The 26,602-nt window shown below is 39.5% G+C and overlaps 1 protein-coding gene across 4 annotated transcripts in view; it reads left to right on the forward strand.

Moving 5' to 3' along the window:
• XRN2 (5'-3' exoribonuclease 2) overlaps positions 1 to 26,602 on the forward strand; it is an 85,809-nt gene continuing 59,207 nt past the window's right edge. The window contains 4 exon segments of one of the 4 annotated variants that reach the window (NM_001133470.1): positions 23 to 172; positions 23,025 to 23,152; positions 23,236 to 23,347; positions 25,312 to 25,423. In NM_001133470.1, the coding sequence (NP_001126942.1) occupies positions 98 to 172; positions 23,025 to 23,152; positions 23,236 to 23,347; positions 25,312 to 25,423 (427 nt within the window). In that variant the 5' untranslated portion in view covers positions 23 to 97. 4 annotated transcript variants of the gene reach the window in all.

The raw sequence follows: 26,602 nt of genomic DNA on the forward strand, positions 1-26,602 counted from the left end.
GCACGTGGGAGGAAGTGCTGGTGCCCTCAGCCGCTGCTCCCGTCTCTTTGGTTACGCTCGTCAGCCGGTCGGCCGCCGCCTCCAGCCGTGTGCCGCTATGGGAGTCCCGGCGTTCTTCCGCTGGCTCAGCCGCAAGTACCCGTCCATCATAGTCAACTGCGTGGAAGAGAAGGTGAGGAGGCGCCAGGCGGCCGCCACACTCGAGCCGGGGCCCCCGGCACGTCTAGGCCGCGGCCCTCGGGCTCTGCCGCCTGCCCCCGGGGAGCCTTGCCGGAGCTCGCGCCCTGCTGCCAGCCTCGCGAGCAGTCGCAGCCCCACACGTGGTGGGACGCGGGCTGTGGGATTCAGCACCCCGGGGGCGAGGAAGTCGGGACTCTCGGCGGGCAAGGGCCTATGGGGTTCCCGAACTCGCAGGAGGGTCGCTCCTCCTTTACCAGCTTTTTCCCGGCACCGGAAGGCCCCGCCCACTGCTTTGTTTCCTCTCGAGACCGCGCATTTTGGGTCTCGGAAGAGGTTCAGAGGCTGTTGTTGAGCAATGCATGCGAGGTCGGCTGAGCTAGTGGGTTATGGATGCACGGATTCGGAGGCCAGCTTTTTGACAACCTTGTAAGGGAATCACTGGCAGCGAGCTTTTCGTTGTTTACCAATCGTGCCTGAAAGGTTTTCTCCCAGTGTTCGGGACCATTTGTTGTTCTGGTTAGATTGGACGCTGAAAGCAGTATGTCAGGTCCAGGATGAGCGCTATAGAATTCTGAGAAGTTACCCTTCTGTATGTGCCCTGAGTACTGGACAGGGTGGGTGCTTGTTGAAATTTTCAAGATTACTGGATGTACTTGAGCAGTACAATTTTTGTTGTTAGTTAATAACGTAAGTAGATTTTTGGCCATTGAGTTTTGTTTTCATTGTTTTCTTCATTCTGTGCGGATTCGTTTTTGTACTCTTAATTAGAATTTCTGGATTGGAAAGGTTCGGAGGCACATCACGCGTACCTCACTCCTTAGTTTTTGAAGGCAGTGCTTGACTGTCACTGTGAACTTATTTCTGCCTTTTTTTTTTTTTTAGACTTTCTTGGCTTCTATCCAAGGAGGAACCAAAAGCCTTGTTTTAGTGACATTCCCACTATTTCTTGTTTTTTTCAAAAAGCAACTGCTAAATTGAATACTTGTTTCCTTTGTAAAATTTTAATCGAACTTCATTGAACTTTATTTGCACGTGGGTTAAACAAAAAGCAACATTTCTTGCTCTACCCCTTCTCATCCCATTTCTCCACCTTTAACTATTTTGGTTCTGTCTCTAAGTATCATACTTATACTTTATCATTTTTAGATCTGTTAAATTCTAGCTGGAATAGGAGAGGATTTAGTCACTTATTCAGCCCTCCCTCTATACTCTTAATGGAGTAAATCACTAGATACATATTTTTATCGGTAAGCTTTATAACTAAGTAATTTGCCTTTTTCATTCTATCGCCTGTGTAAAGTATCCCTTGACTTAATGCTTTCTAAGGTCGATCTTGGCTTTTCTTCCCTTTAACCTCAAGTTTGTCAGCTGTACTTTTGCGTTGTGGGCATCCAAAATTAAATGATCAGGGCTTTGACTATACAGATTTAAAAAGCTGAAAAATCAAATAGGATAGTTGACTGTTGACACTGTGTAGATTCAGATTATGTACTGTGATTCTGTTTTTTGTGCTGCTTTTGTCTTTTTCCCTGGGGGTGCCTTTCTTTTTCCACTTTACATCTTGCCGCGCCCGGACTCTTATTTTACCAGGTAGTCTATCAAGAGTCATCTTTCTTCTTGAATTGTCCTCCTTGGGGTCTTCTTTATTTTTGTTGCTGTCACACCTGGCTATTCTGTAGGCTTGCTGGAAAGCTGCATCTGGGATTTTATTATTATTATTGCTATCATATCTTTCTTCAGTGGGAGGTACTGTTTTCTGGATCATCATCTTTCTTCATTTGTTTATTTATTTAGAGACGGAGTCTCGCTATGTCTCTTAGGCTGGAGTACAGTGGCATAATCTCGGCTCACTGCAACCTCCGGCCTCCTAGGTTCAAGCCATTCTTCTGCCTCAGCCTCCGAAGCAGCTAGGACTACAGGTGTGCGCCGCCATGCCCAGCTAATTTTTTTTTTTAGTAGAGACGGGGTTTTGCCATGTTGGTCAGGCTGGTCTCAAACTCCTGACCTCAGGTGATCCGCCTGCTTCAGACTACAGGCATAAGCCACCACACGTGGCCTTTTTTTTTTTTTTTTTTTTTTTTTGTATTTTTAGTAGAGACGGGGTTTTGCCATGTTGGCTGCGCTGGTCTCTGTCCTGACCTCACGTGATCCGCCTCCCTGGGCCTCCCTTGTGCTGGGATTACAGGCGTGAGCCACGGCGCCCGGCCCATCTTTCTTCCTTTGAATCCTTTTCTTAGTTTTTATTCTTAATTTTTTTTTGAGACGGAGTCTCGCTCTGTCGCCCAGGCTGGAGTGCAGTGGCGCAATCTCGGCCCATTGCAAGCTCCGCCTCCCAGGTTCACGTCATTCTGCTGCCTCAGCCTCCCAAGTAGCTGGGACTACAGGCGCCCGCCACCACGCCCGGCTAATTTTTTTGTACTTTTAGTAGAGACGGGGTTTCACCATGTTAGCCAGGATAGTCTCGATCTCCAGACCTTCTGATCCGCCCGCCTCGGCCTCCTTATTCTTAATTCTTAAGAAATGCTGTGTTGGTTGTGAGATTTCCGAGTCATTGTAGGACCCAAAATAGCTCCATTCTACCCTTATACATGTGAATGATCATTAGCTGGGCATGGAATTCAAGGTTTGCTTTTTTATTTTTTCTTTCTTTGAGACGGAGTGTAGCTCTGTCACCCAGGCGGGAGTGCAGTGGTGTGATCTCGGCTCACTGCAACCTCCACCTCCCGGGTTCAAGCCATTCTCCTGCCTCAGTCTCCCGAGTAGCTGGGACTACAGGCGCGCCACCACGCCCGGCTAATTTTTGTAGTTTTAGTAGAGACGGGGTTTCACCATGTTGGCCAAGCTGATTTTGAACTCCTGGCCTCAGGTGATCCACGAGCCTCTGCCTCTCAAAGTGCTGGGATTACAGGCATGAGCCACCGCACCTGGCCAGGAATTCGAGTTTTAATATTAGGTTCCCTCAAAACTTTGAAAGAAATTGTTCTTTTGTACTCTCTCATCTAGTAGTGTTGATGACAAGTTCGATGTTAATGTGATGTATTTATTTAACCAGCAGTTTTATAGCATTTACCATGTTTTAAGAACTTTATTATAACTTGTTTGATCCTCACAACCACGTGACTCCTACTGTTATAATTATTTTTATTACATACAAATAATAGAAGCACGATATTTAGAGACAACCAATATTGTTATTATGTTAGAATAATTACTATGTTTATTGGCCGGGTGCGGTGGCTCACGCCTGTAATCCCAGCACTTTGGGAGGCTGAGGTGGGTGGATCACGAGGTCAAGAGACCCAGACCATCCTGGCTAACATGGTGAAACCCCATCTCTACTAAAAATACAAAAATTAGCTGCGCGTGGCAGCATGCCTGTAGTCCCAGCTACCTGGGAGGCTGAGGCAGGAGAATCACTTGAACCCGGGAGGCAGAGATTGCAGTGAGCCGAGATCCCGCCACTGCACTCCAGCCTGGTGACAGAGCGAGACTCCATCTCAGAAAAATAATGATTATTGTTATGTTTATTATTATTACAGATGAGAAAATGGAAACACAGCAGGGTCGAGTATCATACCCAAGGTCACTCAGCTGATAAATGTCAGAGCTAGTGTGGAAACCAGAAGAACTTAATTTTTATGCTCGTATGCTTTCATTCTTTTGTGATCAGTTTTCCTTCCTAGATTTTAAAAAGATCTTTTTCTTGATAGTGTAAAGTTTCATTATTAGGTACCTAGGTATAGATGTTATTTTAAATTCAGATTCATTTTGATCAGTACGTGGCTCACTCTTTGAGTCTGGAGTCTTATGTTCTTCGGTTTTAGGGAATGCTGTTTGATGATTTCTTGACCTTTTTCTCTTCCCTTTCCAGACTCAGGATACTGGTCCTCCTAGACTCATGTATTTTTATTTTTATTTTCTCTCTCATTCTCTGGCTTTCCTTGAAACCTCCCCCAACCTTTGGCGTTTTTGCAGCTTTGTTGAGGTATGGTTGGCGTAGAATAAACTGCAGGTAATTAAAGTGTACAATTTTCTTTTAACTTTTTTAGAGATGAGGTCTTGCTCTGTCACCAGGCTGGAATGTAGTATGCAGTCACGGCTCACTGCAGCCTCAAACTCCCGGGCTTAAAGTATATAATTTAATACAGTGCATACATCTGTGAAACCAGCACAACCAAGACAGTGAACGTGACCTCTAAAACATTCCTTCTGCCCTTTTGTAGTTCCTTTCTACCATCCCTCCCTGCCACCTGTCTTTTGTCAACCACTGACTGGTTTGCTTTCTGACCCTATGATAAGTTTTCATTTTCTATAATTTTTTATAAATGAGATTATGTAATATATACTCATTTTTTGCCTCAGTTACTTTCATTCAGTATACTTATTTTGAAATTCTTCCATTGTTGTATGTGTCAGTAGTTTCTTTTTTTTTTTGAGATGGAGTCTTGCTCTGTCACCCAGGCTGGAGTGCAGTAGTGCGATCTCGGCTCACTGCAACCTCCACCTTCCAGGTTCAAGCAATTCTCCTGCCTCAGCCTCCCGAGCAGCTGGGATTACAGGCGCATGCCACCACACCCGGCTAATTTTTGTATTTTTAGTAGAGACGGAGTTTCACCATGTTGGCCAGGCTGGTCTTGAACTCCCGACTTCAAGTATCTGCCTGCCTCGTCTTTTAATTTTTGGATAGTATTCTGTGTGTAGATACACCACATTTTATTTATTTATTCAGATGATTGATGAACATTGGGATTGTTTCCAGTTTTCGGCTTTCAGAAAAAAAAAACCTATGAACATCTGTGTACAAGTCTTTGTGGGGACATATGCTTGCATTTGTTTGGGGGAAAACATTAGGAGTGAAATGGTTGGACTGTATAGTAGGTGTGTGATTACTTAAAAAGAAAAACCTGCCAGACTTCTTTTTTTCAAACTGGTTGTGCCATTTTACATTGGCATCAGCAGCATATCAGGTTCCAGTTGCTCAACTTCCTCACCAACACTTGATATAGTTAGCCCTTTTAGTTTTAGGTAGTCCAGTGTACTGTTACCTTATTGTGGTTTTAACTTGCATTTCCTTCAGATGCTTATTTGCTTTCTGTATATCATCACGGACGGGGTGAAGCATATGTTCAGATCTTTTGCCCATTTTTACCTTCGGTTGTCTTACTTAAATGTAGAGTTTGTTACATGTTCTAGATAGAAATCCTTAGTTTGATATATTTTGCAAATATTTTCTTTTGATCTGTGGCTTGTCTTTTTACTTCTTAACAGTGTCTTGGGAGCAAACATTTAAAAATTTTAATGAAGTCTGATCAGTTTTTTCCCTTTATATTTCTGCTTTTTGTATTTAAGGAATCCTTTGTCAAAGCCAAGGTCTCCTGTGTTTTCTTAGAGAAGTTTTATAGTTTTAGTTCATTCTGTAGTTTCCATTTTTTGGTCTAGTCATATGGTGAATTATCAGTCTTTAAATGCTAAAGCCACCTTGCATTCCTTGGATAAACCGCACTTGATCATGTTGTATTATTTTTATATACTGTTGAATTCAGTTTGCTAAAGTTTTCTTGAGAATTTTTACGTCTCTGTTCACAAAAGATATTTGTAGCATTCTTGTAATGTCTAGTTTAGATGTCAGAATAATGTTGACCTCAAATTGAGTTCCTTCAGTTTTTTGGAAGAGTTTGTATAGAGTTAGTATTGTTTCTTCCTAAAATGTTTGATAGAATTTACCAGTGAGGCCATCTGGACTTGGAGTTTTGTGGGAAGGCTTTAAGCTGCAAATTAAGTTTCTTTGGTAGATCTAGAACTATTGAAGTTACCTATTTATTTATTTATTTTTTGGATGAGCTTTTTTAGTTTGTATCTTTCATAGATTTTGCCCATTTCATCTAAGTCAAGCTTGTCCAACCTGTGGCCTGCAAGCTGCATGCGACCCAGGATGCTTTGAATGCAGCCCAGCACAAATTCGTAAACTTTCTTAAAACATCATGAGATTTATGCACAGACCTTTTCTGTTTTTTCAGCTCATCAGCTATCATTAGTATTAGTGGCCCAAGACAATTCTTCTTCCAAAGTGGCCCAGGGAAGCCAAAAGATTGGACACCCCTGATCTAAGTAGTTGAATTGGCTGACATAAAGTTGTTCATAGTATTTTCTTACTATCCTTTTTTTGTTATTAAAATGTTTTCACTCCTTCTGTTTTTACTTCTCTTTTGTTTTCTTTTTTCTTCCTATTAACTTATTATTATCCTTTTAATATTGTTAGAATCTGTAGTGATGGTACGTCTTTCATTCCTGATACTTGTAATTCTACTTTCTTTGTTTTGTCCCATTATCAGTCTGGCTATACTGTTCTCAGATAACTAGCTTTTGGTTTCATTGATTTTCTTTATTGTTTTTCTGTTTTCTATTTCTTTGATTCTGCTCTTATATTTATTTCTTTGTTATGCTTACTTTGAGTTCGACTTGTTTTTTCTCTTCCTTGTTTATTAAGGTAGAAGCTGAGGTCATTGTTTTGAGACGTTTCTTCCTCTCTGATATAGATCTTGAGTGCCATAAATTGTCTTCTAGATATTGTTTAAACAGTGTGCCACAAATATTAACATGTTGTATTTTCATTTTCATCCACTTAAAAATATATTCTAAAACTCCCTTTGACCCGTTGGTTATTTAAGAGTGTTACTTAATTTTCACACACGGGAGATTTTGCAGGTATTTTTTCCTGTTCGTGATTTTTAATTTAATTCCCTTATCAGAGATCATATTTAATTTGAGGTCTGTTGAAGTTTATCAGACTGGTTCAGAATATGGTCTCTATAAATGTTTTATGTATATTTGAAAAGGATACATTTTCTGCTGCTGTGAAATTTTGACTATATCTTTTGGATTTTTCTGTTTCTCCTTTCAGTTCTATTGGTTTTTGGTCTGTGTATTTTGAAGCTCTTTTATTAGGTACATAAATGCTTAACATTGTTCTAGTTTTTTGATGGATAATACACTTATTATGAAATGACCTTCATTATTCTTGGTTAATATTTGCTCAGAAATCTATTTTATTTGTCATTAATACAGCCAGTTATTCTGACTAGTGTCAGCATGGTGTATTTTTTTCTATCCTTTTATTTTAGCCTGTTTGCATCTTTATGTTTAAAGTGGACGTTTTTGTAGGTAACATAACAGTAGGGTCTGGCTTTTTTTTATTTTTATTTTTATTTTTTTTTGAGATTGAGTCTTACTCTGTCGCCCAGGCTGGAGTGCAGTGGCGCGATCTCGGCTCACTGCAAGCTCCGCCAACTGGTTTCATGCCATTCTCCTGTCTCAGCCTCCCGAGTAGCTGGGACTACAGGCGCCTGCCACCACGCCCGGCTAATTTTTTTGTTTTTTTTTTTAGTAGAGATGGGGTTTCATTCACTGTGTTAGCCAGGATGGTCTTGATCTCCTGACCTTGTGATCCTCCCGCCTCCGCCTCCCAAAGTGCTGGGATTACAGGCGTGAGCCACCGCGCCTGGCCGGGTCTGGCTTTTTTATACAGTTTGAGAATCTCTGCCCCCTCTTTTTATTGGGATAAAACATACATGACATAAAATTACCATTTTGACTGTTTTTAAGTGTACAATTCAGTGGAACCAAGTGTGTTCAAATTGTTGTGCAGTTGTCACCAATGTCTATTTCCAGAACAATTTTATCATCCCAAACAGAAACTCTACCCGTTAAACAGTAACTCCTTGTCCCCCTCCCCACTTTCTATCTTTATAAATTTGCCTATTCTAGTTACCTTATGTAAATGAAATCATAATATTTTTCCTTTTGTGTCTGGCTTATTTCTCTTAATATAGTGTTTTCAAGGTTTGTCCATGTTATTGCATGTCTCAGAATTTCATTCCTTTTTAAAGCTGAATGATACTCCCATTGTATATGGGAGTATATGTCACACTCTGGACACTTTGGCTGGTTCTACTTTTAGTCTATTATGAATAACGCTGCTATGCACATTGGTGTACAAGTATCTTTTTTAGTCCCTGCTTTCAATTCTTTTGAGTGTGTACCTATGAGTGGAATCATTGGATCATGTAATTCTGTGTGTAGCATTTTGAGGAACCACCAAACTGTTTTTCTAGTCTGCTTTGTAATTGGGCCATTTAGAACATTTATATTTAAAACGATTATTGATGGCCAGGCATGTTGGCTCACGCCTACAATCCTAGCACTTTGGGAGGCCAGGGAAGATGGATCATTTGAGGCCAGGAGTTCGAGAGCAGCCTGGACAACATGGTGAAACCTCGTCTCTACTAAAAAAGTAACAAAAAACAAATCAGCTGGGCGTAGTGGTACAACACCTATAAACCTAGCTACTCAGGAGGCTGAGGCACAAAATCACTTGATCCCGGGATACTGAGGTTGTGGTGAGCTGAGATTGTGCCACTGCACTCCAGCCTGGGCGACAGAGCGAGCCTCTGTCTCAAAAGACAAAAAAAGATTATTGATATGGTTAGATTTAAATCTGTCATCTTACTATTTGTTTTCTGTCTCATCTGTTCATTGTTTCAGTTTCTTACGTCTTTTGAGAGGAGTTTCGCTGTGTTGCCCAGGCTGGAGTGCAGTGGCGCGATCTCAGCTCACTGCAAGCTCTGCCTCCCGGGCTTACGCCATTCTTCTGCCTCAGCGTCTTGAGTAGCTGGGACTGCTACAGGCGCCCACCACCAAGCCCGGCTAATTTTTTGTTTTTTTTTTTTTTTTTTTAGTAGAGAGAGGGTTTCACCGTGTTAGCCAGGATGGTCTCTATCTCCTGACTTCCTGGGATTACAGGTGTGAGCCACCGTGCCCGGCCTTAGGTTGTGTTTTTATGATTTCATTTTATTCCCTTTGCTCACTTATTAAGAACTCTTTACTGATTCAATCATAAGCTTCTTCACTTAATATACTTTAACTGCTTGGCTCATGCAGTCCTCCATTTATCAGCTTTCTGACCATCGGAAAATGACTTAAATGCCTAAACTCTAGAGAGCCGGAGCTTCTTGTTAAAACCAAACCCCAAGATAGTTCTTTTTTTTTTTTGGAAGACAGAGTCTTGCTCTGTCGCCCAGGCTGGAGTGCAGTGGTGTGATCTCTGCTCACTGCAACCTCTGTCTCCTGGGTTCAAGCCATTCTCCTTCCTCAGCCTCCCAAGTAGCTGGGACAACCAATGTGCGCCATGACGCCTGGCTAATTTTTGTATTTTTAGTAGAGGTTTCACCACATTGGCTAAGCTGGTCTTGAACTCCTGACCTCAGGTGATCCGCCTGCCTCAGCCTCCCAAAGTGCTGGGATTAGAGGCGTGAGCCACCATGTCCAGGACCTAGATAAATTAAGTAACACAGTTTAATTGAGCAATGAACAATTTGCCAGTTGAGTGGCCCTCAGAACCAGAAGAGGTTTGGGGAGCTCTCAAAAACAGAAGTGAGGTACAGAAACAGCTTGATCTTTTGGCTTATTTGAACATGGCCAGATAAGTTGGCAACCTGTGATTGACTGAAGCTCGACTGCTGTGATTGGCCGAGACTCTGCTTTTTGTTACAAAAGTATGCTCCTAAGTTAGGCTTTTCCTTAATGAACTTTATGTAAGTAACATTGCAGTTCTTCAAGTGAAGAATCAGTAAGGAGCAATCCTCAGGCCAAATTTGGTGTAAGTTAACACATTACGCTACACTGTGCTGCTCCCTACAGTTTCCCCCTGTGGTCGTCTCTGTGCAAGGGCTGAAAGCAGAAGGCTGCGTGTCCTCGTTTGTTACCAGCTGGGAATGTGTGTGTTGGGTGACTCAATTTTTCGCTGCTCTGTGCATGTCCACAAATGACTGCAAAAGTACCATGATTATTAATTTTGGGGTTAAAAATAAATTTCAGTGAGTAGACATATTTGCAAATATGGGATTCATGAATAATGAAGATTGGCTATGTATGTATCACAGAGGGTGGTTGTGTGGATTAGATGTGTTAATACCAGTTACAATCCTGTTACAGAAGCATTTGCTAAATGGCAGCTGTTTGGAAAATCTGATTTCAGAATTTTATTTGGTAAATTAATTTTTAGTGGTTTATGCGTCCAAGTAAAGGCAGAGATGTTTTTGAGTCTAAGTCTTGGTAATACTGCGTTGTAGTGTACAGTGTGGTCTTACTGTTTTCATGTAATGAAATCCAGGTTTCCTCCACTGCCTCTTTTCTCTCTTCCATTCCCTTGAGTACTACTTTTGTGATAGGCATCACTCTGAGGGAAGGGAGGAAAATAATAAGGTGGACATTTATCCTTGACCCTACATTCTATTTTCTCCAATATGATTTTTTTTTGGAGCTGGTTACCACATTCTTTAAACAGCTTTGTTGAGATATGATTTGTATACAATAAAATTCACCCATTTAAAGTGTACAACTCAGTGATTTTTAGTATTTTCACAGATGTGTGTGTCCGTCACCACAGTCAATTTTAGAACATTTTAATCACCTTGAAAAGAAACTTGTACCATTTAGCTGTTGTCCCTCTAACTGCTGTCACCTTTTCTCCAGCCTTAAGCAATAACTAATCTACTTTATGTCTATATAGATTTTTCCTTGTCTGGACTTTCCCATGAGAGGAATCTATAGAATATGGTCATTTCTGGCTGGCTGCTTTCACTTAATATTATGTTTTCAAAGTTCATCCATGTTGTAGCACGTTTCAGTACTTTATTATTTGCTTATGGCCAAATATTGTGCCATTGTATGGATATACCACATTTTGTTCATCCATTTGTCTGTTGATAAACATTTGAACAGTTTCTATCTTTTGGCTATTAGGAATAATGCTGTTTTAAACATTCATGTTACGTTTCTATGTGGATATGTTTTTGTTTTTCTTGGGTATATACCTAGGGGTAGAGTTGCTGGATTATATAGTTTAATCATTTGAAGAACTGCCAGCCACTTTCCGAGGTTCTCACTCTGTTGCCCAGGCTGGAGTGCAATGGCATGATCATAGCTCACTGCAGCCTTGAACTCCTGGGTTCAAGCGATTCTCCTGCCTCAGTCTCCTGAATAGCTAGGACTATAGGCATGTGCCACTATGCTTGGCTAACTTTTTTTTTTTTTTTGGTAAGAGATGGGGTTTCTCTGTGTTTCCTACTGGTCTTGAACTCCTAGCCCCAAGTGATTGCACTATTTTATATTCCCACCAGTAGTGTATGAGGGTTCCAATTTTTCCACATTTTTGCTGTGAAGCAGGTTTACTGTGTGTTGCTTACCAGCTTGTCTGCGTCTGAGGAGACAAGGACATCCATGTACAGTGTTACATGAAGAGGGTTTATTATTTACAAATAGTAAAAGACAACAGAAGCCTAGGGTTCATTCTGAATGGGTCCCCCATGGCTCAGGAAACATGCCCAGGGCAGACAGAGTCTTGACTGCAGGGGCCACACTTGCATGGCGGGGGAGGAACCCTGAAAGGCAGCCCACTCTGGGTTATACACCTCAGGGTTCGTGTGACGCACTGAGCTAATGCTTTAAAAAAACGTCCTGCTTCTAGGGGTGAAGGGAACAAAGCCCACCTTGTCCCGGGCAGTTGCGCCCTTACTCAAGATGTTAAATTCCTGGGAGGGACAGGAGCAAGGCTGGACATTTTCAGGCAGTTCTTCCCTATTTCAGGATATTGCATTCCCATCACATTCTACAGTCACTTTTGAGAACTATGAGCAAGAAAAGGAACTGAGTTGGTGCAAGGCCAGCCAAAGAACTATGCCACACTTGCCAACACTTGTTATCTGACTTGGCTTTAGCCATTCTAGTGGGTGTGTGACGTGGTATCTCCTGTGGTTTTGATTTGCATTTTCTGATGACTGGTTGTGTTGAGCATCTTTTCATGTGCTTACTGGCCATCTGTATCTTTTGGAGAAATGTCTATTTAGGTTCTTTGTCTCCTCTTCCCCCTTTTTTTTGAGGCAGGGTCTCACTCTTGTTACCCAGGCTGGAGGGCAGTGGCACAATCTCAGCTCACTGCAACCTCCATTTCCCAGGGTCAAGTTATCCTCCCACCTCAACCTCCTGAGTAGCTGGGACTACAGGCAGGCACCACCACGCCCAGCTAACTTTTTGTATTTTGGGTTGAGACAGGGTTTTGCCATATTGCCCAGGCTGGTCTCGAACTCCTGAGCTCAGATGATCCACCTGCCTCAGCCTCCCAAAATGTTGGGATTACAGGCGTGAGCCACCATACCTGGCCTCTTTGCCCTTTTAAAATTGGGTTGTCCTATTATTGAATTGTAAGAGTTTTAAAGAATATATTCTGAGTATAAGTCCCTTATGAGATAAATGATTTGCAAATATTTTCCCACATTCTGTGGATTGTCTTTCCACTTTCTTGATGGTGTCCTTTGAAGAATAAAAGTTTAAAATTTTGTCCGGGTGTGGTGACTCACGCTTGTAATCGCAGCACTTTGGGAGGCTGAGGTGGGCAGATCACTTGAGGACAGGAGTTCGAGACCAGCCTGGCCAACATGGTGAAATCCCATCTCTACTGAAAATACAGAAAACTAGCCGGGCGTGGTGGTGGGTGCCTGTAATCCCAGCTACTAAGGAGGCTGAGGCAGGAGAATGGTTTGAACCCAGGAGGCGGAGGTTGCAGTGAGCCAAGATTGCGCCATTGCACTCCAGCCTGGGCAACAAGAGCAAAACTCAGTCTCAAAAAACAAACAAACAAAAAAGTTTAAAATTTTGATGATGAAGTGCAGTTCATCTGCTTTTTTCTTTTATTGTTTGTGCTTTTGATGGCATATCTAAGAATTCCATTGCCAAATTCAAGGTCACAAAGATTTACAGCTGTTTTTTGGAAGAGTTTTATAGCTTTAGCTCTTAAATGTAGGTTTATGATCCATTTTGAGTTGTTAGAGTTGAGTTGAGTTAAGGTGTGAAGTAATAGCCCAGCTTCACCTTGCATTGGCTATCTAGTTGTCCTACGCCATTTGTTGAAGACTGTTCTTTTCCCCATTAAATGATCTTGACACCTTGTCAAAAATCAGCTAATAATAGCTATGTGCATTTATTTCTGGACTCAATTCCATTCCATTGATCTAAATGTTTATCCTTGTCCCAGTACCACACTGTCTTGATTACTGTTGCTTTGTAGTAAGTTTTGAAATCAGGAAATAGAGGATGATTCTTACCTTATTCTTTTCCAGGATTATTTTGGCTATTATGGCGCCTTGCAATTTTATATGAAATTTTAGAAGCAGCTTGTCAGGTTCTACAAATAAATCAGCTGGGATTCTGGTACAGATGACATTGAATTTGTCAATCAGTTTGGGGGGTATTGTCATCTTAATGTTGAGTCTTCTGTTCCATAAATATGGGATGTTATTTATTTAGAACTATTTTGATTTCTGTCTGTCAACAGTATTTTGTAGTTTTCAAAATATAAATTTTGCATTTCTTTGTTAGATTTAGCCCTAGTTTTTTGATACTATTGTGAGAATGTTTTAATTTTATTTTTGGAATACTCATTGCAAGTGTATAGAAATGTAATTGATTTTTATATATTGATTTTGTATCCTATAACCTTACTGAAGTCATATATCCTAATAATTTTCTAGTGGATTCCTTAGGATTTTCTATGTACAAAATCATGTCATGTGCAAATATAGTTTAATTTCTTTTTTTCTAATACCAATATCTTTTCCTTTTCCTGCCTAATTGCTCTGGCTGGAACCTCCAGAATAGAAGTGGCAAGAGCAGGCATCTTTGTCTTGTTCCTGATTTTAGAGGGAAAGCATTTAGGCTTTGACCACCAAGTATGATGTTAACTGTTGGGTTATTTGTTTGTTTGTTTTTGTTTTTGCAGATGGCCTTTATGTTGAGAATTTCCCTTCTATTTCAAGTTGAGTTTTTTTTTTAATCATGAAAGTGTTGGATTTTTCTAATGCTTTTTCTGTATGAAGATGATCGTGTCATTTTGCTTTGCAGTCTGTTAATATGATGTGTTTAATTGATTGGTTTTTGGATGTTCAACCAACTTTGCATTTCTAGGATAAATCCTACTTGGTCATGGTGTATAATATTTTAATACATTGCTGGCTTCTGTTTGCTAGTCCAGTCGTCTTGCAGTATCTGTGAGGGATTGGTTCCAGGACCTCCTGTGGATGCCAAAATCAATGGAGGCTCAAATCTCTGATATATAATGGTGTAGTATTTGCATATAATCTATGCATATCTTCTCGTATATTTTAAATAATTTCTAGATTACTTAAATACCTGGTACAATGTAAATGCTGTGTGAATAGTTGTTATACTGTATTGTTTAGGGAATAATGACAAGAAAAGGTCTGCACATGTTGAGTACCAACGCAACTGTCCATTTTTTTTCCTGAATATTTTTGATCCATGGTTGGTCTATTCCACAGATGTAGAATTGACAGATATGGAGGGCTGACTGTATTTTGTTGAGGATTTTTGCATCCATGCTCATAAGAGATGCTGGTCTGCAGTTTTTTCTTTTATGTTTTTGTGTGGTCTTGGTATTGGTCATATTGGCCCAATAAAATGTGTTCGGAATTGTTGGGAAGAGTTCATGAAGAATTCGTACAAATTCTTCTTTTGAATGTCTGATGTAATTCAGCAGTGAAGTCATTTAGGCTTGACTTTTCTTTGTGGGTAGTTTGTGGATTACTGATTTAATCTCTTTAACTTGTTACGGATTTATGCAGTTTATGTCTTTCTTGAATCATTTTTGGTAGTTTGTGTCTTTCTAGTAATTTGTCCATTTCATCTAAGTTATCTAATTTGTTGGTGTATGACTATTCATGGTATTTCTTTATAATCTTTTTTGTTTTTATAAAGTTAGCAGTAATGTCCTGTCTCTCGTCTCTGATTCTAGTAACTTGAGTCTTCCCTCTTTTTTCTTTCATCAAACTAGCTGAAGGTTTGTCATTTTTTGTTGATCTTTTTAAACAACTAGCTTTGTTGGTTTCATTGATTTTTCTCTATTTTTAAATTTTCGTTTCATTAATTACTGCTCTCATCTTTTATTCTTTCTGCTTGCTTTAGGTTTAGTTTACTGTCTTTTGGTATCTTAAGGTGGAAAGTTAAGTAATTGATTTGAGATTTTTTTTTAATTAACTTTTTCAGAACCAAATACTTCTGAAGAGATATTTCTTAATCTAAGCATTTACAACTATAAATTTCCATCTGAACACTGCTTTATATGTATTCCATAACATTTTGTATATTGCGTCTTCATTTGTATTGATCCCAAAGTATTTTCTGGTTTCTCATTTGATTTCTTCCTAGATCCCTTGGTTATTTTGGACTGTGTTGTTTAATTTCCACGTATTTGTGAATTTGCCAATTTTTTTTTCTGTTAATGGTTTCTAATTTTATTTCATTGTGGTCAGAGTATATACTTTGTGTTATTTCTATGCTTTTACTTTTTTTAAGAGCATATTTCATGTACACCTGAGAATGTATATTCTGGTTTTAGGTGTAATGTGCTAGAAACATCTGTTAGGTCTCTGTTGATAGTGTTGTTCAAGTTATCTGTTTTTATGTTGATCTTCTGTTTTGTTCTATTATTGAAGGTGGAGTATTGAAGTCTCCAACTATCATTGTTGAATTGCCATATGTCTTGTTTTGGGTATTTTGGTGCTGTTATTAGGTGCACCTGTATTTTTAATTGTTATATCTTTTTCTTGATGGATTTACTTTTTATCATTATAAAATGACCCTCTTTACCTCCAGTAACATTTTTTTATTTGTTTTAGTCTGTTTTATCTGATATCAGTATGGCCACTCCAGTTTTCTTGTGGTTGCTGTCTGCATGATTATCTTTTCTCATCCATTTACTTTTACTCTTTTGGGTCTTTGAATCTCAAGTGTATCTCCTGTAGATAACACATAGTTAGATCATGTTTTTAAAATCCACTTTGACAAGCTACCTTTTTGTTGGATTGTTTGATCCATTCACATTTTAATGTAATTATTGATAGAGTTACATTTTACTTTTTTTTTGTATGTCTCATGTCATTTTTCTCTATTTCTCCTTTGTGCTTTCTTTTGCAATGAGAGGATATTTTCTAATATAGCATTCAAATTTTTTTATTTTCTTATTCAGTGGCCAGTTACTAGAAGGATTCTAAATTCATTAGTAATTTTTTTCCACTATATATTTTTTTCAAAGTCATTGTTCTAGAGCTTACCCTATGTATCTTATCAGAATCAGATTCAGATTTATACTTGCTTAGTTTCAGTAATACATGCTAAAATTTATTGAACTTTACTGCTATATAGTTCAATTCCCATCCCCCCTTTGCATATTATTGTTATATATGTTACATACATTGACATAACCCAACAATACATTTTTTTAAGAGTTACTTTACCGTCTGTAGCCATTTCCTTAGCCCACTGCAACTTTGTTTCCATCCACCCCTTTTGTGCTATTAGGGCAAATATATTACACATACATTACATTCTACCTTATAAGCTCAACATTATACTATGTAATATTTATACAATTGCTTTTTAATTCAATTAAGAGAAGAAAGGAGGGAAAATATACTTGTGCTTATTGTTTGCGTGGACTTGAATTACCATCTAGAGTCACTTGCTTTAGTAACTTTAGTAAACTTTTTGTAACTTTATAGCTTGAAGAACTTCCTTTAGTAGTTTTTGACAGTGTGGTCTGTTAGCAATAGTTCTCTCAGCTTTTTATTCATCTGAGTCTTTATGTCACCCCAATTTTGAACCATAGCTTTCCTGGACTGAGAATTCTTGGTTGACAGGGTTCTTTTGTTGTTGTTTGTTTCCACTTCTTTACTGCTTTTTATGTTATCCCACTACCTATTGGCTTGCTTGCTTTATTTATTCATTTATTTATTTATTTATTTATTTATTTATTTATTTTGAGATGGAGTCTCACTGTGTCGCCCAGGCTGGAGTGCAGTGGCACGATCTCTCGGCTTACAGCAAGCTCCACCTCCTGGGTTCACGCCATTCTCCTGCCTCAGCCTCCCGAGTAGCTGACACTACAGGCGCCTGCCACCATGCCCGGCTAATTTTTTGTATTTTTAGTACAGACAGGGTTTCAGCATGTTAGCCAGGATGGTCTCGATCTCCTGACCTTGTGATCGGCCCGACTTGGCCTCCCAAAGTGCTGGCATTACAGGTGTGAGCAACCACGCCCGGCCTTATTTATTTGTTTTTGAGACGGAGTCTTGCTGTCACCCAGGTTGGAGTGCAGTGGCGTGATCTTGGCTCACTGCAACCTCCATCTCCCGGGTTCAAGTGATTCTCCTGCTTCAGCCTCCCGAGTAGCTGGGGCTACAGGCATGCACCACCACACCTGGCTAATTTTTTGTATTTTTAATAGAGACGGGGTTTCATCATGTTGGCCAGGCTGATCTCGAACTCCTAAATTGTAGATCTTTCCAGGGATTAGTTTCTGACGTCAGTGTTTGGTATTTGTGCCAACCCCAGGAGGGCTCCTCCCAGCCATCTTAATCCCTAGTTTTCTTCTGCAAACTAGCCTGTAGTCCAGGCCTGTATCTTCATTAGATCTATTAGTCTCCTCCCAATTGCTCTTCACCATAGTTTGCACTGTTTTGGTTTGTTCCTTTGTATTTGAGACAGGGTCTCTGTTGCCCAGGCTGGAGTGCAATAGTGCGATCTTGGCCCACTGCATCCTCGACTTCCTGGGCTCAGGTGATTCTCCCACCTGAGCCTCCTGAATAAGCTGGGATTCCAGGTGTGCCATCACACCTGGCTAATTTTTTTTTAGAGATGAGGTTTCATCATATTGCCTAGGCTGGTCTCGAACTCCTGGGCTCAAGTGCTCTGTCTTGGTGTCTCAAAGTGCTTGGATTATAGTTATGAGCCACTGTGCCTGGCTCTGTGTGTGTGTGTGTGTGTGTGTGTGTGTGTGTGTGTGTGTGTGTGTGTAGGGTCTCATTTTGTCACCTAGGCTATATAGTGCAGTAGTGGCACAATCAGCTCACTGTAGTTTCCAACTCCGGGGCTCATGCAGCCCTCTGCCTTAATATCCTAGGTAGCTGGGACTACAGGTACATGCACTGTACCTTCCTGATTCTTGATGGGGCTCCTGGACTCTATGTTCCCCAGGCTGGCCTTGAACTCCTGGGTGCAAGTGATTCTCCCACTTCAGCCTCCCAAAATGCTGATTACAGGCATGAGCCACTGGGCCTCACTCTACTTTCACTGTTCTTGAGAACAACTTTTTTTTTTTTTTTTTAAACTTTACTGTGCATTTTTGCAAATGAATTTTGTTCTAAAATTTTTACAGATTTTCTTGATTTGCTTGCTGTTTGCCCTCAGGATCATTTCCAAAGGCTTTAAATGTTTTTGTTTTAAAAGTAATATTTACCAGTTTCACTGGGGTGCAGGTCGTTGAAGCTCTTCATGCTGTCATGTTAGAATAAAATCTTCTGATAAGACTTTATGTAGCAAATGATGATCAATGTCACACACCTTGCCTATTTTGTATCCTCTGTAGTACTTGATATAGACCTTGGCACACATCACTTTGAATCTAGTGAAATTACAATTAATTAGTCTAACATACTGGTTAAGGTACCATCTCTGAGTCATGGTTTTAAATCCTAGTTCCTGAACCTGTAGTAGTGTGACTTTGGAAAAGCCACTTAACCTCTCTAAGCATTTGTGTTCTTAATTGTAAGTGGGATACTCCAGACCTCACAAGGTTGTTGTGAGGTTAGAATGGAATAATCCATGAGTAAAAGCCATTGTAACAGTGCTTATCACATGTTAAGTGCTCCGTAAATGCTAGTGGTAATTATTAGTCCTCATTCACTAACATCGTATAAAAATGAAGATCTAACACACGTACAACTTGAAAAAATACTAATCACCCACAAGTGTTAAAATGTCTTATTATAGGTTGAATTTTTAAGCCAAAATACTGTAATTTAAATTTTTCATTAGCCCTTTGGCCATTTCTCTCTAAAATATCACCCATGTTTTGAATTTCTTTTCATAGTTCCAAGCTTCTTTAAGGGAAATCTAAAACTGAGTTGTATGGTTTGGCATATGACTTCCATCAGTGGGATACTCCTATTGCCCTGGAACCTCAGACATGATTCATAGTTTTTCTAATGTTCCTGTTAAATCCTTTGTAGGTTTAAACAAAAACAATGCATCTACTGAGCTATTGGTGGTGGTTTCTCCTCATAAGGTTGACTGGAACAGTGGGTTGGCGTGAAATTCATTTTAGGGATTTACTTCAAAACCTATGTAATGTATATTTATACAAACATTATTTGTATATTTGTATTATCTTTACTTCTTTAAATACCTTCTTTATCTTGATTTCTTGGCATTTTCACGCACAAATATAATGATGTCCCACCTGCCTATTTGGAATAAATATATCCCCTGCTTTATCCATGAAGTCACGAAGGAGCAGGCTTCCTACCAGGCAGAGCTACCTTGACTGCCAGCCTTCTGGTAGGGGTGCTCTCTGTTCCTTCCTGGGAATTGTTGCTCAGCCAGGGCACTGCACTGCCTTTCTAACCTAAGCCTTCACATTCTCTGGGGAGCTCCTTTCTCAAGTTGCCTGGTTCACATGGGACCTGGGTGGGTGAAGGGAGAGGAGAGGGCAGGAGTTGACCCACCTGCCTGTTGCTGTGACTGGCGCTGATGAATTATCCAGAAGCTGTCCCTTTGAGCCTCCTCTCTGGGCCTAGAGCCCTCTTGTGTTAGCCCACCTTTGGCAGCATATCTCTTCTCACATGTTGGAGGTACTGCACTCCATCTTCAGTTAGGGCTATTGGTTCCCCATATTTTAGGTATCCCTCATCATTCTCAGCCACAGAAATTCTGGTTTTCTGCCGTAGTTATACAGTAGATTTGTTTGTTTGGTCTTTCATGTGGTCTCGGGGTAGAAAGGGAAGACTGCAGTGTGTGTTCAGTCTGTCATCTGGGGAATCTAAAAAAATAATTAAAAGTCATTACTTGAAATACATTGGTTTTAGGGTTCAGAGTGGCTCTCCTTTTAGCTGCCCTTTGATTAAGGATCTCTCTTTAACTGAACAGGAAACATGTTGGTATAGCATTGGACAAGGTTCTTGAGGAGTCAGTTCTTTGTTGAGCATCAGAGTCTTCTCTTGATGAAAGGAATTCTAAAGTTACATAATAAGCGTGTTGAACATGTCTACAGTACTCTTGAGGGGAAAATATATTCAGTTTTCTTACTGGGAATACCTGGAGCTCTTTTCTCAAAATTAGGACCCACCTATTCCATACTTTATTTTTTTCCTAGGTGGTAGAAGTAGATCGTGTAGCTCCACTCCATATGAAGAGCTGTGCCTTTTCTTGTGCTAGGCACTAGGGCAGGGATTAGCCTGCTAGTGACGTCCTGTTTTTGTGAGTCAGGTTTTATTGGAATACAGCCATATCCATTCATGTTGTGTTGTTTATGGTTGCTTTCACTCTTCAAAGGCAGATATTAGTTGTTGCAGCTGAGATCATATGGCCAGCAGGTCTGAAATATTTACTGTTTGTTTTCCTGGGGGGCACAAAGAATGAGTTTTGATTTTCCTGAGTGTGGTGGGCCCTTGGACAGGATGAAGGTAGATGTGGACTTTGGGGTATAGAGGTTAGATGAAGAGGCAGAGAGCCTCTTGACATCATAGATTTTAATTTTGGGGTCATCAAATTATCTTTTTCTATAGACTCCACCCTGCCAAGAATTGACCTGCTTTTTTCTTTACCACTTATTCCACTCACTGTTCCTTATCAAGCCTTTTTTTCTTGATTCACAGCATGTATGTACAGAAGATTGCCTAATAGCTTCTTCTCTGTTCTGCCTTAAATCCCTTTTGTTATTCTTTCCCTCCAATTCTAAATGCAACTTGAAGCCCAGTTGCATTCCCGTGATTCCTTCTCAAAGATAGTCAATATCCTGAAGTTGGTGTTTATCATTCCTTTGCTTTTCACTATGCTTTCATTGCATATGTATTCATCCGTGAGCAATATTGAATGCTGTTTTATTTATTCATAACTTTCTGTAAGTGGTATACTGTATATGTTTTTTTTTTTTTTTTTTTTTGGCTTAGCAGTATGTTTGTGACCATCTAGCTCTAGCTCTTCCAATCTCACTTGCATCTCACAAGTATATGGATGTTATATGAGTTTATTCTTTTCCTCATGGGCTTGTTTCCTTTCCTCTAAGTTGATCTGTTTACTTGTTTAAGAGATGAGATCTTACTCTGTCGCCCAGGCTGGCGTACAGTGGTGTGATCATAGCTCACGGCAGCCTTGAACTCCTGGCCTCAAGCAGTCCTCCCACCTCAGCCTCCGAAGTAGCTGAGACTACAGGCACATACCACCATACCTGATTTTAAATTTCTATTTCTAACAGCTTTATTGAGATATAATTTGTATATCATGAAATTGACCTGCTGAAAGTGTATGATTCAGTGGTTTTTAGTATATTTACAGAGCTGTGCAATCATCACTATTGTCTGATTTTAGAGGGTCTTCATTCTCAAAAGTAATTAGCAGTTGCTACCCATCTCCCTCGCCTGTCTCCACCCTCACCTGAAGCAACCATTAATCTACTTTTTATATTTGCAAACATGTCTATTTTAGACTTTTCATATAAATGGGATTGTATAGTACTTGGTACTTTATGACTGGCTTCTTTCACTTAACGTAATGTTTTTGAGCTTCATCCACGATGTAGTATGTACATGATGGGCTTTTAAATTTCTTACAGTTTTTGCTGTTACAAGTGATGTTTTATATGTGTTTGAGGAACTGTTATTTTTTTAAGTGACTTTTATTGTTCATAGTAAAAATTAGATCTCATAGTCTTAATCTCTTGCTGAGGCTCTGGAAGAGAAAAACAAAGGAAGTAACATTTACAAAAACATAATTGAGTATCTCTGGCAGTGGGTAAGCCCTTACCTTTAGAGGAACTCAATGTAGCTGGGGTAGATTGACTAATTGTAAAACAGTGGAAGTGCTACAAGTGAATAAGCAAAATTATGAGGAAATTCAGAAGGAACAGTTAATTTCTTGGGAGATATGTACAAGGTGTTATAAAGTGAGTGACATTTGATTTGAGTGTAGACCCTGGAAATTAGTAATTTTTCAGGAAGTGGGTGTTGGCAAGGGAGGAAGAAGGAGTTCTGAAAGAAGCATCATGTGACGGCATTGAGAGATCAAAAGGCATTTTCCAGGAATTTACAAGAGAGTGAGTGGGCCTCAACAATAGTACGGCAGAATAGGAGACTAGGTAGGCTCCAGGCTCATTGGTAAACACCTGCCGTGAGAATCGTTAGAAAAATTAGGTAAGATTAAGATGTACATTTTTATGTTTTAGAAAGAGAACTCTGACAATGCAGAAAGTGAGCTGGAGAACAGAGAGTCTAGAGGTGGGGCAGACTAGATGAAGGTTATCGTGCTCTTTTAGGTTAGAGATGGTAACTTCTTGGTGTTCATGGTGGTGGGAATGAAAGGAGATGAAGTAGGTGAGCATTTTTTACGTTACTTTGACAGGACTTAGTGATGTGAGTGGTGAGGGAAATGAATTTTAAGATGACTCCTATGATTTCTCACTTGAACAACCTGAATGATTTGGGAATTTTCTAAACATCTCCTACATTGTCAAAAATAACTTGTGTTAGAAGCCCTCTACTTCCTACAGATAAAATATCTGCTTCAGTTTGCTTTAAGGAATAAAATAACTTATTATAATTTAAAGGTTACTTGAAGCGTTTTATTTCCAGTTCAGAAATGAAACACAAGTTCATACTGAGCCTAGGATCTGTCATTTTTAGACTTGAACAATCAAACTACTATTAATTATCACTTCCTCATAGCCAAAAGAATGCAATGGTGTAAAGATTCCAGTTGATGCCAGTAAACCTAATCCAAATGATGTGGAGTTTGATAATCTGTATTTGGATATGAATGGAATCATCCATCCCTGTACTCATCCTGAAGACAAGTACGTAACCCATTTTTGTCACTGATATAGCAAATCACAGAGGAAACACTATATTATATTACATTGTTTGGTTGTCATTATAGACCAGCACCAAAAAATGAAGATGAAATGATGGTTGCAATTTTTGAGTACATTGACAGACTTTTCAGTATTGTAAGACCAAGACGACTTCTCTACATGGCAATAGATGGAGTGGTAAGTGCTAAAATAATTAACTTAGAAGCCTCCATTTTGGTTTTTGCTGTGTTACCAGTGTCTAGAATGAAAATCAGCTAAATAATGAAAAATGTTGACAGTGATGAACTTGAGAAAGCAAGCCTCATCCTTCAGTCATTCATTCAGATGTTTTTGTGTGTGTGTTGTTTTGTGCTTATTTTGTGCCCAGTACTGTGAAATACTGGGGATGTTGGCGACTGCCCTTGCTTTTGAACTTTTGGCTTACCGTCAAAGAGAAGGAGGCATAGATAAATGGGTGAGCTTAGTTATTTATAGGCATTATAAGCACTAGATAATACATGCAGGGTGTTGAGGGAAGAGGAAGTCAGTGCTACTAAGGAAGTTAGGATATGGAGAAGAGGTGACTTTTGTTCCATTTCTTTAACAATGAAGAATAATTGGGAGATTGGTGGGTGGTGGTGGGAGATGGATGGGACAGGGTTTGGGGAGGGAGGACCTTCCAGATTTCTCAAATGTGGCAGGTAAACACACTTTCCATGTCTTTGACCACACTGACATGTTTTGGCAACTACAGGTGGTTTGAATTGAGAAGGGAAGTGTAGCAAAAGCTTAAGAAAACCTTACCATCTGGAGTTTGGATTGTATCCTTTAGGCAATGAGTAGTCATGAAAATGATTTGAGAGGAGTAAGTTACTGACCTATGATGATAATACCAAGTAACTCCTTTTATAAATGACCAGCAAACTCTATCAGGGGGGTAAGGTAAGATATAACTCTAAATTTATTTAGCTATGTGCAAGTAGATTCTTTTAATTTTAGTGCATCCCAGCGGCTAATGGAATGATTTTGGAAATCCAGAGAACTTTGAATCCAAGAAGATTAACTTTTCTGTGAGATTCATCTTACTCAGTGAAAAACCTTAGCTACCTGATAACTTGCTAAGTTGCAGTTAGAATGGAGTAAAGAGTAAAAAGAAAAGGAATATGTCTTGTTTAGAGCACATTTCAGTTTATATTCAGCTAATTTTTTTTTAAGAAATCTTTAGCTTTACTCCAGTGTGTTCTTTCTGCTACATCAAGTATAAAATATGTACACATTTATATGCATATGTATATGTACATGTTTATACACATTTTTTTGTTTATATATAAATGTAGATATAGATCTTTGTACTTGAGAGGGCTTCATTAGATGGTCTCGTTCTACAGTAAAGGGAATTGTTTAAAGAGAATATTAAATAACTTACATTTAGATGTAAACAGGATATTTCACAGTTTCTTCCCACCCCAAAACTCAGTTCAGTAACTTCCAAAATCTTACAATCTAGTTCACTTTATTTGGGCTTTTCCAGTGAAATTGCATTTGGTTAGAGTGATTTAAAAGTACTTCTGGTTAAAACATTATTTCTTTTCTAACTGCTATGCCTTATTGAAAAGACAGAGTAATAATTACAAAGCTTATTGTGGGAAATAGAAGTGCACTGAGATTCTTCACATAAAGAAGTAGTTTTCTGTTGCTTTTATGAGACATTGTGGATCCCATTTGGAGACCATTCTTCCTTTTAGGTGTGGACATAGAGAAGGTCTTCCTGATCTTAGTTCAGTAGTAACTACTCATCAAATGCTGGCTGGGTCTTTTGAGTAAAGTGAGCTTTCTTTCTTGGGTGCCCTGAATCAAGCACCCTAACCGAGGGGAACTGGTGTTAGACTGGGAGGACTTGCAGTATAAGTGCTAGGGCTTCATAGGATGTTTGTCCATTTGACATGGCACTCATTCACCTGATTGAGCTCAGCTTTTAGGTTCTCAGTCCAAATTTAAGTTCTCAGGATCTGGTATCTGTCATGAAAGGATTATTAGACACATTACTTACCTTTCTTCCGTTTTAGTGTACTACTTTTATAAGAACAACTGATTCAAAATAATGTACAGATTTATTTGTGAATATTTTGATTAGTGTTATGGAATATGAAATACATTTTCAGGCACCACGTGCTAAAATGAACCAGCAGCGTTCAAGGAGGTTCAGGGCATCAAAAGAAGGAATGGAAGCAGCAGTCGAGAAGCAGCGAGTCAGGGAAGAAATATTGGCAAAAGGTAAAGAATATGCATCTTGAAGTTGGATTTTTTTTTATAAGATGTATGCAGAATGAGGGAGTGGTGGCAACTTTTTCTTACAAATAGGCAAGCTTTTAACTTAATAAGGATCCCAGAATATCCAGTGTTCACTGTTGAGGAAAAGTAATTCATGAAATCTACCAATAGGCTTAATAGGCTTGTTTATTTTCAAACTCTCCAGTAAAAGGGAGCCTTGGGAATAGGGAATTCTGGTGGAGAGTGCAGATTGTCAACTCCTCTCAGGGCCAGTGCAGCTCTTTAACAAACTTTTATGTCTCTGTAGAATAGAAATATAGTAAGTATTTTTTACTACTTTTCTCTGTGGCGGCTGTCAGAAAGCTATAGTGCTGTAAACATTTTCCTCAAATCAGCTTTGGTTTGCTTGCTTTTTGAAACTCAGAGGTCTATCTGAGGAAGCCGGAGGTGATTCGATCCACATTTACAGGCTGTTGCCAAGTCATTTGCATACTTTCAATATAGGTTGATGGAGCAGGCACAGTATGGTTCCTTCAAGTTTGGAGGGGTTGAGGTGGGATGTCTTCATTTTTGCAGTTCCCCAAAGCCTTAAAATTCCTGGTGGCTACATGGGTAGGAACTGACTAAGCCTCAGAGAAAAGGAAGATCAGGGAGTGTTGATGCCAGTTGGGACTGGTTCTCTCCTACCACACCTGTGTGTGAGGTAGGGTATGGTTGTGGCAGGTTTGTGTTTGGTGTTCTGCTACTTAAGGGGGTAAAATAGACCAGAAAAGCCACAGTGTCTTGGCTCCAGATAATTGTACTCTGCAGTTGAAAAAGGATGCCATAGTATAGTCAGCTCAGGCCTGCAATTACAATAAATTTTATATTACTTTAATTTTGCTGGAAGTGTACAAGTATATAGTTCCTTTAGCTGCAACTTGTAATTTAAGACTCTAAAACCTGTTTGTATTTATAACAATGTTTCTGATTTTAAGAATGCCTTTTTTTTTGAAGATGTGATGAAATATATTTGTTTCTTGAGAAGCAGCTAATAGTGACATAGAGGAAAAAATAGGATTTTTATGTTCCTCTACCTGATAATTGTATTTCTTATCCTGTAAAGCTGTGATGAACTTGGCATTTTAAATTTCATTTTTCTTAGGCACCTTTACTTTAGGAACTGTTATCAAAAATATGGCC

This window comes from Pongo abelii, chromosome 21 (assembly GCF_028885655.2).
Source record: "Pongo abelii isolate AG06213 chromosome 21, NHGRI_mPonAbe1-v2.0_pri, whole genome shotgun sequence".
Lineage (NCBI taxonomy): Eukaryota > Metazoa > Chordata > Mammalia > Primates > Hominidae > Pongo > Pongo abelii.